The 14,231-nt window shown below is 46.7% G+C and overlaps 1 protein-coding gene across 1 annotated transcript in view; it reads left to right on the plus strand.

Annotated features, from left to right (window-relative positions):
- The first annotated feature begins 320 nt into the window (after nt 1-320).
- The window catches only part of CLMP (CXADR like cell adhesion molecule), a 55,762-nt gene continuing 41,851 nt past the window's right edge, over nt 321-14,231 (plus strand). The window contains 3 exon segments of the mRNA XM_021541631.2: nt 321-379; nt 1,075-1,389; nt 1,392-1,436. Of these exon segments, the coding sequence (XP_021397306.2) occupies nt 1,290-1,389; nt 1,392-1,436 (145 nt within the window). The 5' untranslated portion in view covers nt 321-379; nt 1,075-1,289.

The raw sequence follows: 14,231 nt of genomic DNA on the forward strand, positions 1-14,231 counted from the left end.
CCAAAGGCACCAAATTCCTTCAGAGCTCCCAAGAGTTCTGCCCCTCGCTGAGGGCTTCACAAATATTTCTGTATTTCATCAAAACCACAATATCCTGAACTGAAGGTGGCCAAAAGGATCAGCTCCTGGCTCTGCACAAGGTTTGTTTTCATTGCTGAGCAGCATTTTAGCCCTGATTTTTTTGGGAAAGTATAGAGGAATGGTGTCTGGGTGGAGTTACATGAGAAAAGGCAGGAAAGCTCAGAAAACTGGAGTGTGATGTCCCAGACCACAGGCTGGCAGCCTTGCCCATGGTTTGCTGCTTTCCTCGAGGCTTTGCAAACACTTTCATAACTGTTCTGAGGGGAGGAATTTCTGCTCTCTATTCCCAGGCACCGAGGTGGGTCAATCTGCTTTATTTCCCTTCTGCTGTGTGGGCTGGGGGTTTCCTTATGGGCTACCTGAGGTAATTTTAAAATCTTGCTCCCCTGCACGAGGGTGAAGCTGAAGCTGGGCTGTAAAGGTGTCTCTGTGTGCCTTAAAATGCCCCTTGGGAGGGAGTTAAAACTCGCAGCCCGTAGGCACCAATTTCTGCTTGATCGAGCTCTGCCCTCATCGCTGAAGCGCAGCTACGACGTGAAATGAAACCCGTTTTTAGGGGATTTCTTTCTCTCCAAAAACACAGAAAGGAAACCATGCAGCAGGCAGAGCGAGGGTTCCAGCGAGAGCCTGAAACCCCCAATTTGCAGGGCAGAACAGAGCCCAAAGCTAATGCATCCACAAGAGTGTGTTTATCCTCCTGAGGAGCTTTTTCCAAGAGTCTCCCTCCAACCCCTGAGTGTCGAATCTGATTTTTTTTCTTTTCTTCTTTTTTTTTTTTTTTTGCTGCCTCCAAACTTAACTGTTTTGCCACTGGAGAAACCCTCTCGTTTCTCTGTTAAATATCTGTATTCTTGCTGGGAATCAGCTCTACCTCACCCACATGACTGGTCTTCACTATTAATCCCAGCTGATGGCAGGGAGGGGCTCTAGTGGGAGGCAGCCATGTGGTGAACATTGAGCTCAGTGTTTTCCCCCTGCTTCTCTCCTCTCCAGACAGGCAAAACTGTTCTGTGCTGCTGTGGATGTGAAGTCCTCGCCGTGCTGCCTCTGCTTCTTTCTCCCCCAGAAACTCTCAGGGCCCTGAATTTGCATCCCCTCAAAAACAAACAAAAATAAAAATCTCTGGTTGGATGTGGATGGAAGATGGAGCAGGGGATGAATAGCAGGAGGGAAGAAAGAGTGAAGTTGGTTCTTTTTCTGGCACATGGATGCAATTACCCTCAGTGCATTCCAGAGGCGGTCCTTTGAATCCTCTGCAGGTCTGCCTGCCGTCCTTGGGAGAGAGGAAGAAAAAAGGGAGGAAAATTCCTTCTTGCTGGGAGACGGAATGTCTGCATTTCCAATCCTCTTTTTAGGTAGGTTGGGGTTGGCTTTTTGCTGTTGCACGCTTTTGATTTAATCAAACTTCCACGAGGCTGCTCCGTGTGCCTGAAATCCATTTCTGGTGAGATGGGGTTTGTAACGAGGAAACTTTTATGGAAAACTGTAATTTCAGTGGTGTTTGAGCTCTGATCCTTTTCTGGTCACTTTATGAGCAGGTTGACAGCCAGAGATCTCTGATTATCTGGATTAATTTTTAAAAGTGTCGGTCAAACAGACTCGTTTGGAAATGTGTGTTTCTTGTTTGAAGAGAGCAACGCTTTTCAGGGATAAAGGAGAGAGGGGCTTGGACCTCTTGGGCAAAACAAGGTGAATAAAATGTCTTTGTTTCAGGCAGAGTGTCACGTTTGTGTAACTGTGCTGAATTGTTGGGCACTCGGCGTTCAGATGTTGAAAAGAAAAAGGGGTTATTGTTTGCCTAAGATGAGAAACAGATGTGTTGGAGTGCAGCAGGGAGCAGTTGGGGGAGAAAAGGATGCAAGAAGGGGGGAAGGAGAGAAAGGGCTGCTGAAAGGAGGGGAAGAGAAAAGGGAGAGAAAAGAGAGAGGTTGATTTGTTGAGGAGGAGAGGAGCAGGGAATGGAAAACGAGGGTGGGAAAGCAAAGCTGGAGGGAAAAGAGTTGGCAGCCCTGAGGTGTGTGAGGGGCTCCTTCTCCTGCAGGGGTGAGCAGGGAGCTGTGCCCCCCTCCTGGGGGAAAGTGGGATTTTTGGGGAAAAAACGAGGGAACAAGGTGATTTTGGGGGGAAAAATGGGATTTTTTGGAAAAAAATGGAAGAAATGGCAATTTTGGGGAAAAAATGGGGGGAAAATGTGATTTTTTTGGGGAAAACATGGTGGGAAATGGGATTTTTGGGGGAAAAATGTGGGATTGTGGCGGGGAAAACCCAGTTTAAGGCTCCCAGGTGTGGAATGTGGACTGCAGAGGGAGGTTTGGTGATCAAACACAAGGTTTGTGCAGCTGCTGGTAAATGGAGAAGTGGTTTTTGCCCTGGGCACTGCTGCCAGCACAGGTTTCCTCTGCAGGGCCGTGCTGGGGGTGCCTGCACATCTGCCCTGGCCACTTGTGCCTCTCCTGGGGTGGGGAGTGCCTGAGAGAGCAGGGCTGGAGCAGCTCAGCCCTTGGGAAGTGGCTCTGTGGAAATTTGGGACACAGAGGGGCTGGTTGCTCACCTTGCTGATGGAAACAACGGGAATTGCAGTCTTTGATCCTGTTCATTTTCCAATATGCTGAAGGTTTGGAGTGAAAGGAACTAACTGTTGCTGCAGAAAACGTGGGTTTGTGTGTAATATGACTACTTACCTTTGCTGCTTTTATCTACAAAACTTTATCAATTGGCTTGGTTTACAAGACAGGTGTTTGCTAGGGAAGGCAGAAAGCCTTCCTGGGATGGAGAATTTAAATTATCAATGCGTCCTCAGCATCCCCACTATGAGAGGAACACAGGAATGCCCAGGAAAAGACACTTTGCCCTCACCTGGAGTCAGGTTCCTCAGGTTCTCCTGTCCAAGAACAGGTGAGGGGAGAATTGTCTTCCAAACTCAGAGCAAAACCTGCAATGTTTTGTTTCCTGGTCCTGCAGTGGTCCCTGAGCTGCCCCCTGAGCTTTACCTGCCCTGCCAGCAGAGGATTTGGTCTTTCTGCTCCTTGTCCAGCTTCGTTCACCAACAGTAGCAGCAAGTCCAGGGAAAAGTAAGGAAATGTTGTAGTTCCCTCTTCCTGGATCCTCCTGAACACAAGGAGGCTGGGGAGTCTGATTTGCTGGCTAAAGCCTGGATTTTCTGCAGTAAAAATCTACAGAACTGCCTGTGACGTCTTGCTGTTTTCTTTTCTCTGATAAAGTGAAGACTAATGTGGGGAAAAAAACCAGTTTTAGAGAAGCCTTGAGAGGAAAGTTTGTGTTTTCATCATTAAACATCCCAATAACGTGGCTAATATACACAAATCTTGTCTTTTCCACTGTTTACCTCTTTGGGGCACACGAGCAGCTGTGTGAGGAGACAGGAAACAGGAGGCAATTTCTTTGCAGGAGACTTTATAAAAACAGGACAAGATGAAAGACTTGGCTGAGTGTGGACAAGAGCTCACTTTGCCAGGAGAGGCTGAGCAGGGGAAGGTGGCCCTGTGAGTTTGACACGACTGTGGCCAGCTGAGGAGTGAGAGTCAAGTGTCACCAACTCCCTTTGTAACACTCTGCACCCTTCCAAAGCAGAATTTTGAAGTGGTTCTTCACTTCAGAGTGCAAAAAGTTCATAATACGATGTTGCATTTTTCACCCAGTAAAGAAGTAGCCAATGCTTTCATTGAAATGTGTTCCCAAATTGGTTTAAATTTTATGGGGTGGGAAATCTCTGCCTTTACCCCACTCCAAGTCAATCATGAACATTTTTAATGACCCAACAACTAAGGAAAAAGCTGATTTTTCTCGTGGTTGGAACATCTCACAGGGGTGATCATTTGCATGCCGTGCTCTCTCACTGGTTTTTGGTTCTTGGTCACTGGTTTTGGTGCTCTGTCACTGGTTTTATGCTCTGTCACTGGTTTCTGGTGCTCTCTCACTGGTTTCTGGTGCTCTGTCACTGTTTTTTTTGTGTTTGGTCACTGGTTTTTGGTGCTTTGTCACTGGTTTTTGGTTCTTGGTCACTGGTTTTTGGTGCTCTGTCACTGGTTTTTGGTGCTCTCTCACTTGTTTTGGTGCTCAGTCACTGGTTTTTGGTTCTTGGTCACTGGTTTTATGCTCTGTCACTGGTTTTGGTGCTCAGTCACTGGTTTTATGCTCGGTCACTGGTTTTTGGTGCCCTGTCACTGGTTTTTATGCTCTCTCACTGGTTTTTGTGCTCTGTCACTGGTTTTGGTGCTCTGTCACTGGTTTTGGTGCCCTGTCACTGGTTTTGGTGCTCAGTCACTGGTTTTTGTGCTCTGTCACTGGTTTCTGGTGCTCTCACTGGTTTTGGTGCTTTCCCAGCTGTTGGCTGGGGTGAGCGCCCTGCCTGCAGGAGCTGCTGCCTTTGTGGATCAAAGCTGGAGATGTGCCAGGCCAGCCCCTCGCCCCTCGCTGCCGCCCTGCAGTGGGCACGGCGCCCTTCCTGCCGTGCTGGGGCCAGCACAGAGCGCGGCAGCGGCGGTGGCGTGAGCCCGCGGGAGCTGGGCTGGCGGACCGGGCTGTCTGTCTGTCTGTCTGGGGTGTCAGTCTGTCTGGGGTGTCAGTCTGTCCGGGGTGTCAGTCAGTTTGGGGTGTCAGTCCAGGGTGTCAATCTGGGTTGTCAGTTTGGGGTGTCATTCTGTCAGGGCTGTCAGCCCGGGCTGTCTGTCAGTCCAGTCTGTCAGTCTGGTCTGTCAGTCCATCTGGGCTGTCTGTCAGTCCAGTCTGTCAGTCCGGTCTGTCAGTCCATCTGGGCTCTCTGTCAGTCCGGGCTCTCTGTCAGTCCAGGCTGTCTGTCAGTCCATGCTGTCAGTCTGGTCTGTCAGTCTGGGCTGTCTGTCAGTCTGGGCTGTCTGTCAGTCCAGGCTGTCTGTCAGTCCAGTCTGTCAGTCCGGGCTGTCTGTCAGTCCCGTGTGTCACTCTGGTCTGTCATTCTGGGCTGTCTGTCAGTCCGGGCTGTCTGTCAGTCCGGGCTGTCTGTCAGTCCAGGCTGTCAGTCCGGGCTGTCTGTCTGTCCCGTCCGTCAGTCCGGGCTGTCACTCTGGGCTGTCTGTCAGTCCAGGCTGTCAGTCCGGTCTGTCTGTCTGTCCAGTCCGTCAGTCCGGGCTGTCACTCTGGGCTCTCTGTCAGTCCGGTCTGTCTGTCTGTCCAGTCCGTCAGTCCGGGCTGTCACTCTGGGGTGCTGCTGAGAGCCGAATCCCTGCAGAGCAGCTCACCTGGCCCTGCGCTCGGAGCTCGGGGATCTCTCTCAGCGCTGCTGTGCTGGGCCCCAGCTCCTCCCGGCTCGCTGCACAGGGAGAAGGTTTGGGAGCAGCTCCTTGCAGGGCCACTGCAGTGAGGAATTGCCTCTGACAGCCGGCATTTGCCCAGGTATCCACGGCTGGTAGCTGGGAAATCCGAGCTGATGCGGAGCTGGGGCTGCCCGGGGCTCTGCTCTGCTGGAAAACCCTCCCCTGAAAAGTGAAATCCCTGCTGGGAGGGCACAGCAAACCCTGAACTTGGCATCCTGCTCCCCAAACCCTCCTGGCCTGGGCCACAGCAAAGCAAAACCCACCGGGGGAGTTGGTTTTTAGAGAAGTGCTCTCGGTGAGTGCACTGGGAATTGGGAACTTGGTGGGATGCTGCTGCCCTGGGGTGGTGGAAACCAAAGGAAACCGATTTCAGGGTGCTTAAAATAAAACATATGAAGCTTTATTTCCCAAAAACCAAAGGAGAGAGTTTCCAGGTTCCTTAAAGCAAAGCTTATGGATCTTTTTTTCCCAAAAACCAAAGGAAACCAATTTCAGGGTGCTTGGAACAAAGCCTATGAACCTTTAGTTCCCAAAAACCAAAGGAGAGAGTTTCCAGGTTCCTTAAAGCAAAGCTTATGGATCTTTTTTTCCCAAAAACCAAAGGAAATCGATTTCAGGGTGTTTAAAACAAAGTTCATGGACCTTTATTTCCCAAAAACCAAAGGAGACAGATTTCAGGGTGCTTGGAACAAAGCCTATGAACCTTTAGTTCCCAAAAACCAAAGGAGAGAGTTTCCAGGTTCCTTAAAACAAAGCCTGTGAACTTTTATTTCCCAAAAACCAAAGGAGCTTCCAGGTCCCTTAAAGCAAAGCTTACGAACCCTTACTTCCCAGAAACCAAAGGAAACCGATTCCAGGGTGTTTAAAACAAAGTTCATGGACCTTTATTTCCCAAAAACTAAAGGAGACAGATTTCAGGGTGCTTGGAACAAAGCCTATGAACCTTTAGTTCCCAAAAACCAAAGGAGAGTTTTCAGCTTGCTTTAAACAAAGCTTGTAGACCTTTATTTCCCCAAAACCACAGGAGAGTTTTCAGGTTCCTTAAAACAAAGCTTGTGGACCTTAACTTCCCAAAAAGCAAAGGAGACTTTTCAGGGTGTTTTAAACAAAGCTTGTAGACCTTTATTTCCCAAAAACTAAAGGAGAATTTATTCCTGTTGGTTTTCCAGAAGTGGTAAAAAACCAAAGGAGGGTTTTCAGGGTGCTTAAAACAAAGATTATGGATCTTTATTTCCCAAAAATCAAAGGAGACAGATTTCCATTTCCTTAAAACAAAGCTTATAGATCTTCATTTCCCAAAAAACAAAGGAGAGAATTTTCAGGTTCCTTAGAACAAACCTGGTGGATCTTTATTCCTGTTGGTTTTCCAGAAGTGGTAAAAAATAAGAGGACAGTTTTCAGGATACTTAAAACAAATCTTGTGGACCTTTATTTCCCAAAAAACCAAATGAGACAGATTTCTGTGTGCTTAAAACAAAGTTTGTGGATTTTTATTTCCCAGAAACCAAAGGAGACAGATTTCAGGTTGCTTTAAACAAAGCTTTGTTCCTGTTGGTTTTCCAGAAGTGGTAAAAAACCAAAGCAGGGTTTTCAGGTTGCTTAAAACAAAGTTTGTGCATCGCTATTCCTGCTGATTTCCCAGCAGTAAAAACCAAAATAGACAGTTTTTATGTTGCTTAAAGCAAAGCATGTGGACCTTTATTCCTGCTGATTTCCCAGAAATAGTAGAAAGCAAAGGAGATTGTTTCCAGGTTGCCCAAAACAAAGGTTAGGGACTGCTGATTTCTGCTTATTTTCCAGACATTTCCAGAATTTCTCAGTGATAACTGGAAAATAGTAAATATATGATATATTTTCATTTTCTTTGGCTCCTTCTCTTGCCTTTGACTGTTCCATGGTGTTGAAGGTTGGTGGTACAAGGGCTTTGCTCGCTTTTTTTGGTAACATTTAGCACAAATCTTAGCTCAGGAGTGGTGTAAAAAAAAAAAAAATCCCAACCTGCAGCTGGGAGAAGAGGTTTTGTGTGTGATTTTGTGTCTTGATTTCACCTCCCCTTTGTCACTGGCTCCTGAAGGAATGCAGGGAGCTTTAAACAAGGACTGTTCTCTCCAGGGCAGCTTTGTGGAATTGGTCAAAATTTCTCTCAAATTCCAAGAGCAGGTGACAAAACATGGGCTGTGTGAGATATTCAGGCTGCTGGAGGAGTGTGGGTTTAATTCCAGGTCTTTATTAGCACACTGCCCTGGGAGTACCTGAGGAGAGGGAATAAAGGAGAGCAGAGGATCCATTTGGCGCCCCAGGGGGAATTCAGAAGAGCCACACATAATTGAGTTGCTCTCTGGCAGAATATCAGGGTTAACACTCCTCTGAGACACTCCAGTTCTTCCACAGCCGGGGATGGTTTGCATCAAATATTTGCTGTTGAGACACTTGGTGATAAATTGCCTGTTTTTCTCCAGTGGTGCTTTGTTTTATATGAAATACTTAGGATTTTTATAATCTAAAACCAAAAAAACTTTATTGTGGAGGATTTTTTTTATCCAGAAATGACTTTTTACCATGAGGAAGAAAAGGGAGAAAAACTAACCTGCCAGAGTGAGGAAAAGCAGCCAGATTTGTGGAGAAAAATTCGTTTTTATGGCAAGTATAGCCAGAGGGAAGGCAACTTTTCTGAATTTCCCATGGAAAACAAGTGGTGTTTTGCCTTTGTACCCACGCTGGCTTTGTCTCTTCTATGTAGAATTAGTGGTTTGGTTTGGGGGGCCCACTTCAGAAGGATATTTTGTGTAAGAGCAGCACAAGCTCCTTGCCAGAAATGCCAGTGGAGATGCTGGTGTTTATCCTCAGGATCACAAGCAGCAGCCCTGTTCTCCTCCAGGCAAACACAGGGTGTTGTAGGGGATTCAGCAGCTTTGGGATTTGTTTTCAGAACAGAAAACAGTCTCCCTCAACAGCCTTAAATGTATTTGGGGAATCTTTTCTTTCTAAATCCTCCTTACACTGCGCTAAAATCACGTGTATAGCAATAAAATTGGTGTTACAATGCTACAAATGGTGCTGCAAGCTGCTTTCTGTGCCTTTTCCCCACAATTTTAATCAAAACGCACCTTAAACTCCTAATTAAACAATTCCCTCTGTTAGCCCAGGCTGCACAATAAAACACACTCTGAAATGTGTTTTATTCTGCTACGGAAGGGGCTGCACTGGGTGCAGAAGGAGCTTGGTGGTGCTTTGATGAAAAGATGAATGGGTCTGTCTTGGTTATTTTTACTGTTTGGTTTTGGTTTGTTTGTTGTTGCTTTTTTTGGGGGAGGTATTTTTTTGTTGTTGTTGTTGTGGTTTTAGGGTTTTTCTTGGGGGTTTTTTTGTGGGTTTTTTTTTTGTTGTTGTTTTTTTGTTGTTTTTTCCCCAAAGCTGTGTCTTCATTTGTTTTTAGGAATGCTCAGTTTACAGAAGCAGCCCAGCAAAAAAGTCAAGGGTGAAGCCAGGTCAGGGAGGTCTGTGAGCCGAGCCTCCAATGACAGGGCAGGGCTGGGCAGGAAGCACAACAATGGAAAATGTGTGAGAAGCCAGCAGAGCAAAATTCCAGCTCCTCCATCTCCCTCTCTCCTGGGGGCAGTGACAGCCACCCCTGTGCTCTGTCCCTTTGGGTTTGGCCCCACCAGGGTAAAATGTGTTTGAGAGCAACAGGAACCTGGAGCTCTGCACTGGTTATCAACCTGGAATCCATTGTATTGATGATCCCGAGATTGTAGAAAGTCTCTGTCTGTCAGCCCCCTGCCAAAGCAGAAGCCATAATTGGTCTGTGCTGGTTTCCAGGTTGTTTATTCTGTTGATCTCTCCCATGTTCTGCTGCCCTGCCCAGCTCTGTCCTGCAGGGCAGCGTGTGGGGCTCTGCCCTCAGTGGGATGTGACAAACATTCAATACCAGAAACTCCCTGGGCTGCATTTACAAGAACGTGCCAATATCTGTCACCTACGTTGGACAGTGTGTCCCCAGCCTGAACCAACAGAAAAATGCCAACACCACAGTGAGACATGGAGGGCATGAAGAAGGAGAAAAAGGACAAGGCACACCCAATTTCCTCCATCTTGTCCCTTTGGACCCCTCATCTAGAATCCTAAAATTTTACTTTTGCACCTGTGCCACACTTAATTATTACTGATATCAAACACTCAGAGCTGGTAATTGATCCTGTAAGATTGCAAACTCTTTTCCATGGCCAGAGATCACAGCCAGTGTCTCTGGGGGCTCTGTCCAGGGGGTTCCTGACCCCTGCCAGGGTCCCAGGGCAGCCAGAGGGAAGCTCTGGGTTCCCACACCAACCCAGAATAAAACTGCTCCTTCTTGCCAGAAATAGCCCAGTCCTAGAAAAGGAGGATGGGCACCCGGCCAGGCTCTCCTAAACCACACCTTGGCACCCTGGTTTATTTATCTGACTCCTCAATGAGCTCTGGCTCTTCTTTGCAACAAGTTGTAAAGAGGACAGAGCAGCTCTAAGGTGCTGGATGTGACAGAAAGCCAAAAAAACCCCCACCCTGTCCTCCCCTGCTCCTTCCTTTACTTCAGGAAATCATTTGGCAGCTGAAAAAAGGCAAATGTTTAACTGAGAACTTGCCAGCCCCAGGGTGTCAGAGCTGCTGTCCCACAAGGATCAATACCCACCCCAGCCTCTCTCTCTCCTCCTGGGGAGCTGCCAGGATGGTTTTTTGTGTGGCAGGAAAAGCAGGCGGGGTGGAAAGGTTGGAGCTCAGCTTAATGCCTGCAGTGGAGTGTCGGAACTCAAAATGTCCCTCAGACATTTTTGGAGGTTCCAGGCCCAGGTCAGAAGCATTTGAGACCCTGGCAGGCAGCTGGAAACAGCTGTGATTTTGGGTTTGAAACATGGAATGAGTTACCAACCTTGCAGGAAGAACGAGAAGTCACAAAAGTTTAGATATTAGAGTAGAAGTAGTCACAAAGTAGAGGGAAGAATTTCTGAGTGCTGTACAGGGGGTTTTGGTTTTGTACATGGGGGTCAGAGGTTTTAAGATGGATTTGGGATTTGGGCCTGCCCTGTCCTCCCTCTTTCTCCTTCCTCACCTCCATGTTCTTGGTGATGTTGGCACTCACAGATTGGTTTAGAGTAGAAAATCACCATTTAATATAGGTAATAGGCATTGGGGAAAACTGTAACCATGTCACACGTAATGTACCATATAAAAGATAGAAAATCACCATTTAATATAGGTAACAGGCATTGGGGAAAACTGTAACCATGTAACACGTAATGTACCATATAAAAGACAGCAGCAGCCCTGGGTGGGAGAGAAGAAGCAGTCAGGGTCAGAGAGGATGTCAGGGTGTGTGTGTGCCTCTGCCTGAGCTGTGAGCAAACCACAGCAGCCCAAGGAGAAAATCTTTGAGATAACTTGCAATAAACTGCCTTGAGCCCGAACAACAGAGACTGCTGAGCCTTTCTTTGGAAGCTCGGGTTGGAGGAGAGACTTTTCCAGCACACGACCCCGGGTGGGCTCTGGCAGTGGAGTTGCCTTTGGAGGGAAAAGGCCAGGGAGGATTGGGGGTTTTTGTGCCATTGCCTGGCAGCAGGGAGGCTGCTCTGAAATGGAGCGTGCAGGGTTAGAGGCAAGGGATGAGCACGGCTCCAATCTCTGAGAGAAGGGGTCACTCCAAGGGAGAGCTTCTGTTCGCTCCACGTTGCACAAAAAACATTTAAAACACAGCTGAGACAGGGGGAAACTCCCACAAGTGCTGCTGATGGTGATGGAACATATCTAACTTAAATTCATTTTCATTTAACTTAACATAAAGTGATTTTCCTCCTGATACACCCCCAAATGTGGGCACAGTAGTGATGTGCACATCGTTGACAAACAGCTGAATCCAAACTAAAATACTTAGCTTTATTTTCTAGTCAGATATTTATCTAGTGTCTTATTTCCTAGTAAGATATTTATTTATATTCATTTATTTATCACATATTAATGGTGATAAATTTTGGTGTTCCTGGAAGTCACTGGAGCTCCCCCAAGAGATTTTCACATATTAATGGATTTTTTAGTACCACTGTGCTGAGGAACTCCACTCGTGGTGTGAAGTGCTGCTGAGCTCTCAGAGAAATCTCCCTGAAAGGAAATCCTGGGCTCTGAATTACTTCATGCTGCATGTGAAAAAAAGGAAAATGAGTTCTTAACAAATACATGGAGTGTATTGTGGCCGTGAGGTGTTTTGAACAGATTCTCTCCCTAAGTGCCTGGATGGGCTGTTAGGAGGCCTTTTCAGAAATGTAAAAAAAAAAAAAAAAAAAAAGAAAATAATTACTCCATTCCATTTGCTTTGTGCTTCAGCAAAATATTGGAACTAGGTGGATTTCCAGTATTTGGAATATTTGAGCTGGGTGCTAGATGAGTGTCACAGATTACTCAGGCTGTGGTTTTCCTTACAGATTTGATAGAATTTCAAAGGCCACAGCAATGTTTGACAGAGATATGGAATTTTATTGGCCAGGTAGGGCAGAAATCACGGGGTGCTTTTGTGTGTGTTTGTGCTTTCATCTAACACAGCTAGCCTGGAATATTGAACTGAACCACAGTCAGGCACTTCTTTTTTTTTTTTTTTTATTATTATTATTAAAAAAAAATATTGCAGGGTTTTCAACCTTGAAGGCAAATCACTTTATGACTTCATTGTTTAAATTTAGGTTTTGTTTTGCGGGGGGATCGTTAGACTTGAAGCAAAAGCCTCGTAGCCCAGGGACTGTCACTTCTGATTACTTCCAGTGACACTTCCAATTATTTCCAATCACAATTCCAGGGACAAGAGGAAAAAAAGGAGCCACATTCTCCAACATCAGGGCTCTATATTTCCCTTTTTTTCTTTCCCTTTCTCCCGAACAAAGCGGCATTTCCCGCAGCTCTGCGGGGAGAGGTGCAGAGGCAGGTTTGGAGCTGCAATTCCGGGCTGGGTGTGCTGGAGTGAGGCTGGTGTCTGGCAGTGCTGCTCTGGATCCTGCCTTGTTGAGCAATAGTGAGGAAATTGCTTCATTCTCCCAGGCTCTGGCTGGCACTGTCAGCCTGCTCCACCTCCCTGCCCTCCTGGGACATGCCCAGGAGCTGATCCTGCAGAGCAGGACACAAAATGGGACACAAAAAATCTGCTGGGAGAGCTTGGGACACTCCCAGGGACACCAAACCCAGGAATTGGAGCAGTGGATTTGGCCCAGGGACACAAAAACATCTGCTGGGAGAGCTTGAGTGACTTCCAGGACACCAAACCCTGGGTTTGGTGCAGCGAGTTTGGCCCAGGGACACAAAAAAATCTGCTGGGAGAGCTTGGGAGACTCCCAGGAACACCAAAACACAGAATTTGGTGCAGTGTTTGGCCCAGGGACACAAAAAATCTGCTGGGAGAGCTTGGGAGACTCCCAGGAACACCAAAACACAGAATTTGGTGCAGTGTTTGGCCCAGGGACACAAAAAATCTGCTGGGAGAGCTTGGGAGGCTCCCAGGACACCAAACCCAGGATTTGGTGTGGTGTGTTTGGCCCAGGGACACAAGAATCTCTTAGGGGAGCAAAAGTGACTCCCAGAAACATCAAACACAGAATTTGGTGCAGTGAGTATGGCCCAGGAAGACAAAAATTCTGCTGGGAGAGCTTGGGAGATGCCCAGGGACACCAAAGCCCAGATTTGGTGCAGTGAGTTCCCCCAGGAACACAAGAATCCCCTGGGAGAGCTTGAGAGACTCCCAGGGACACCAAAACACAGAATTTGGTGAAGAGAGTTTTGTCCAGGGTCACAAAAAAATCTGCTGGGAGAGCTTGGGAGACTCCCAGGGACACCAAACCCTGGGTGGGCTCTGTGAGTGCAGGGGGGTTGCAGCTCTTTGCTTCCTTTGCTTCAGCCTGATGCAAGAGCTGGGCTCTGCAAGAAGGAGATTTAATTAACATTGTATTCATATTTAATTCCCATTGTAATAATTTATTTTACTAATACTGTATTAATGAATATTTACAATTTGAATGGTGTATTACTGTTTATTTACCATTTACATATTTGCACGTTACCAGTGACATTGCATGAATGTTTATTTACTAATTGTATGTTGCATTGTTGTTTATTTACTCTTGGTACATCCTGCAAATGGATGAGCAGCAAGCTTGGTGTGGTGTTTGGAACCAAATTTTTTAGAACCTGAGTTCATTTAGGATGTTGGGCCTGAACATTTCTAAAAGAGCAGCAAATGAAATGTAGCTTTATGTGGCATAAAGGTTCTTAACTTTATGTGAGAACCTTTTAACTTTTAAAGTGGGAATTAGATTTATCAGGCTGGGTGACTGCTTCTCACTGCCTTCACCCCCTGGTGCTGTGTGGGTGCTGGGAGTTTGGCTTTTTTTGTTTATTCAGGGCTGCAGGTGTTGGGTGTCACTGTGAAGTGATATTTCCTCTTTGCAGGTGTACTTTTGGTGCTTATCTGAGTACATCTGTCAGTCTTGACAGGCTCGGAGGCAGAGGAGCTTCTTTATCTGGGTTCTTTGCATCCCTGGTATTGTTCTTCATGCGAAAAGCTTCAGAAATTTGCATTTCCCATGCCCTTTGTACCACGGCAAAGGTTTCTTAAGTAAAAGGTTAAAATTCAACACATAATTTTACAAGCTAAAATTTAAATGCTTAATTCATTTTGTTAACTCAAGCGTACTCCAAAAATCTCTGTTTCAACTGGGAGCCACCTGTGCCAGCCCCATCCCTTCCTGCAAGGACAAGCAGCAGGATGGACGCTGCTGTGACACTGAAATAATGTTTATTGTCACTTGAGCACAGAGCAGCCCACAAATCCTT

Source organism: Lonchura striata, chromosome 23, assembly GCF_046129695.1.
Source record: "Lonchura striata isolate bLonStr1 chromosome 23, bLonStr1.mat, whole genome shotgun sequence".
Classification (NCBI taxonomy): Eukaryota; Metazoa; Chordata; class Aves; order Passeriformes; family Estrildidae; genus Lonchura; species Lonchura striata.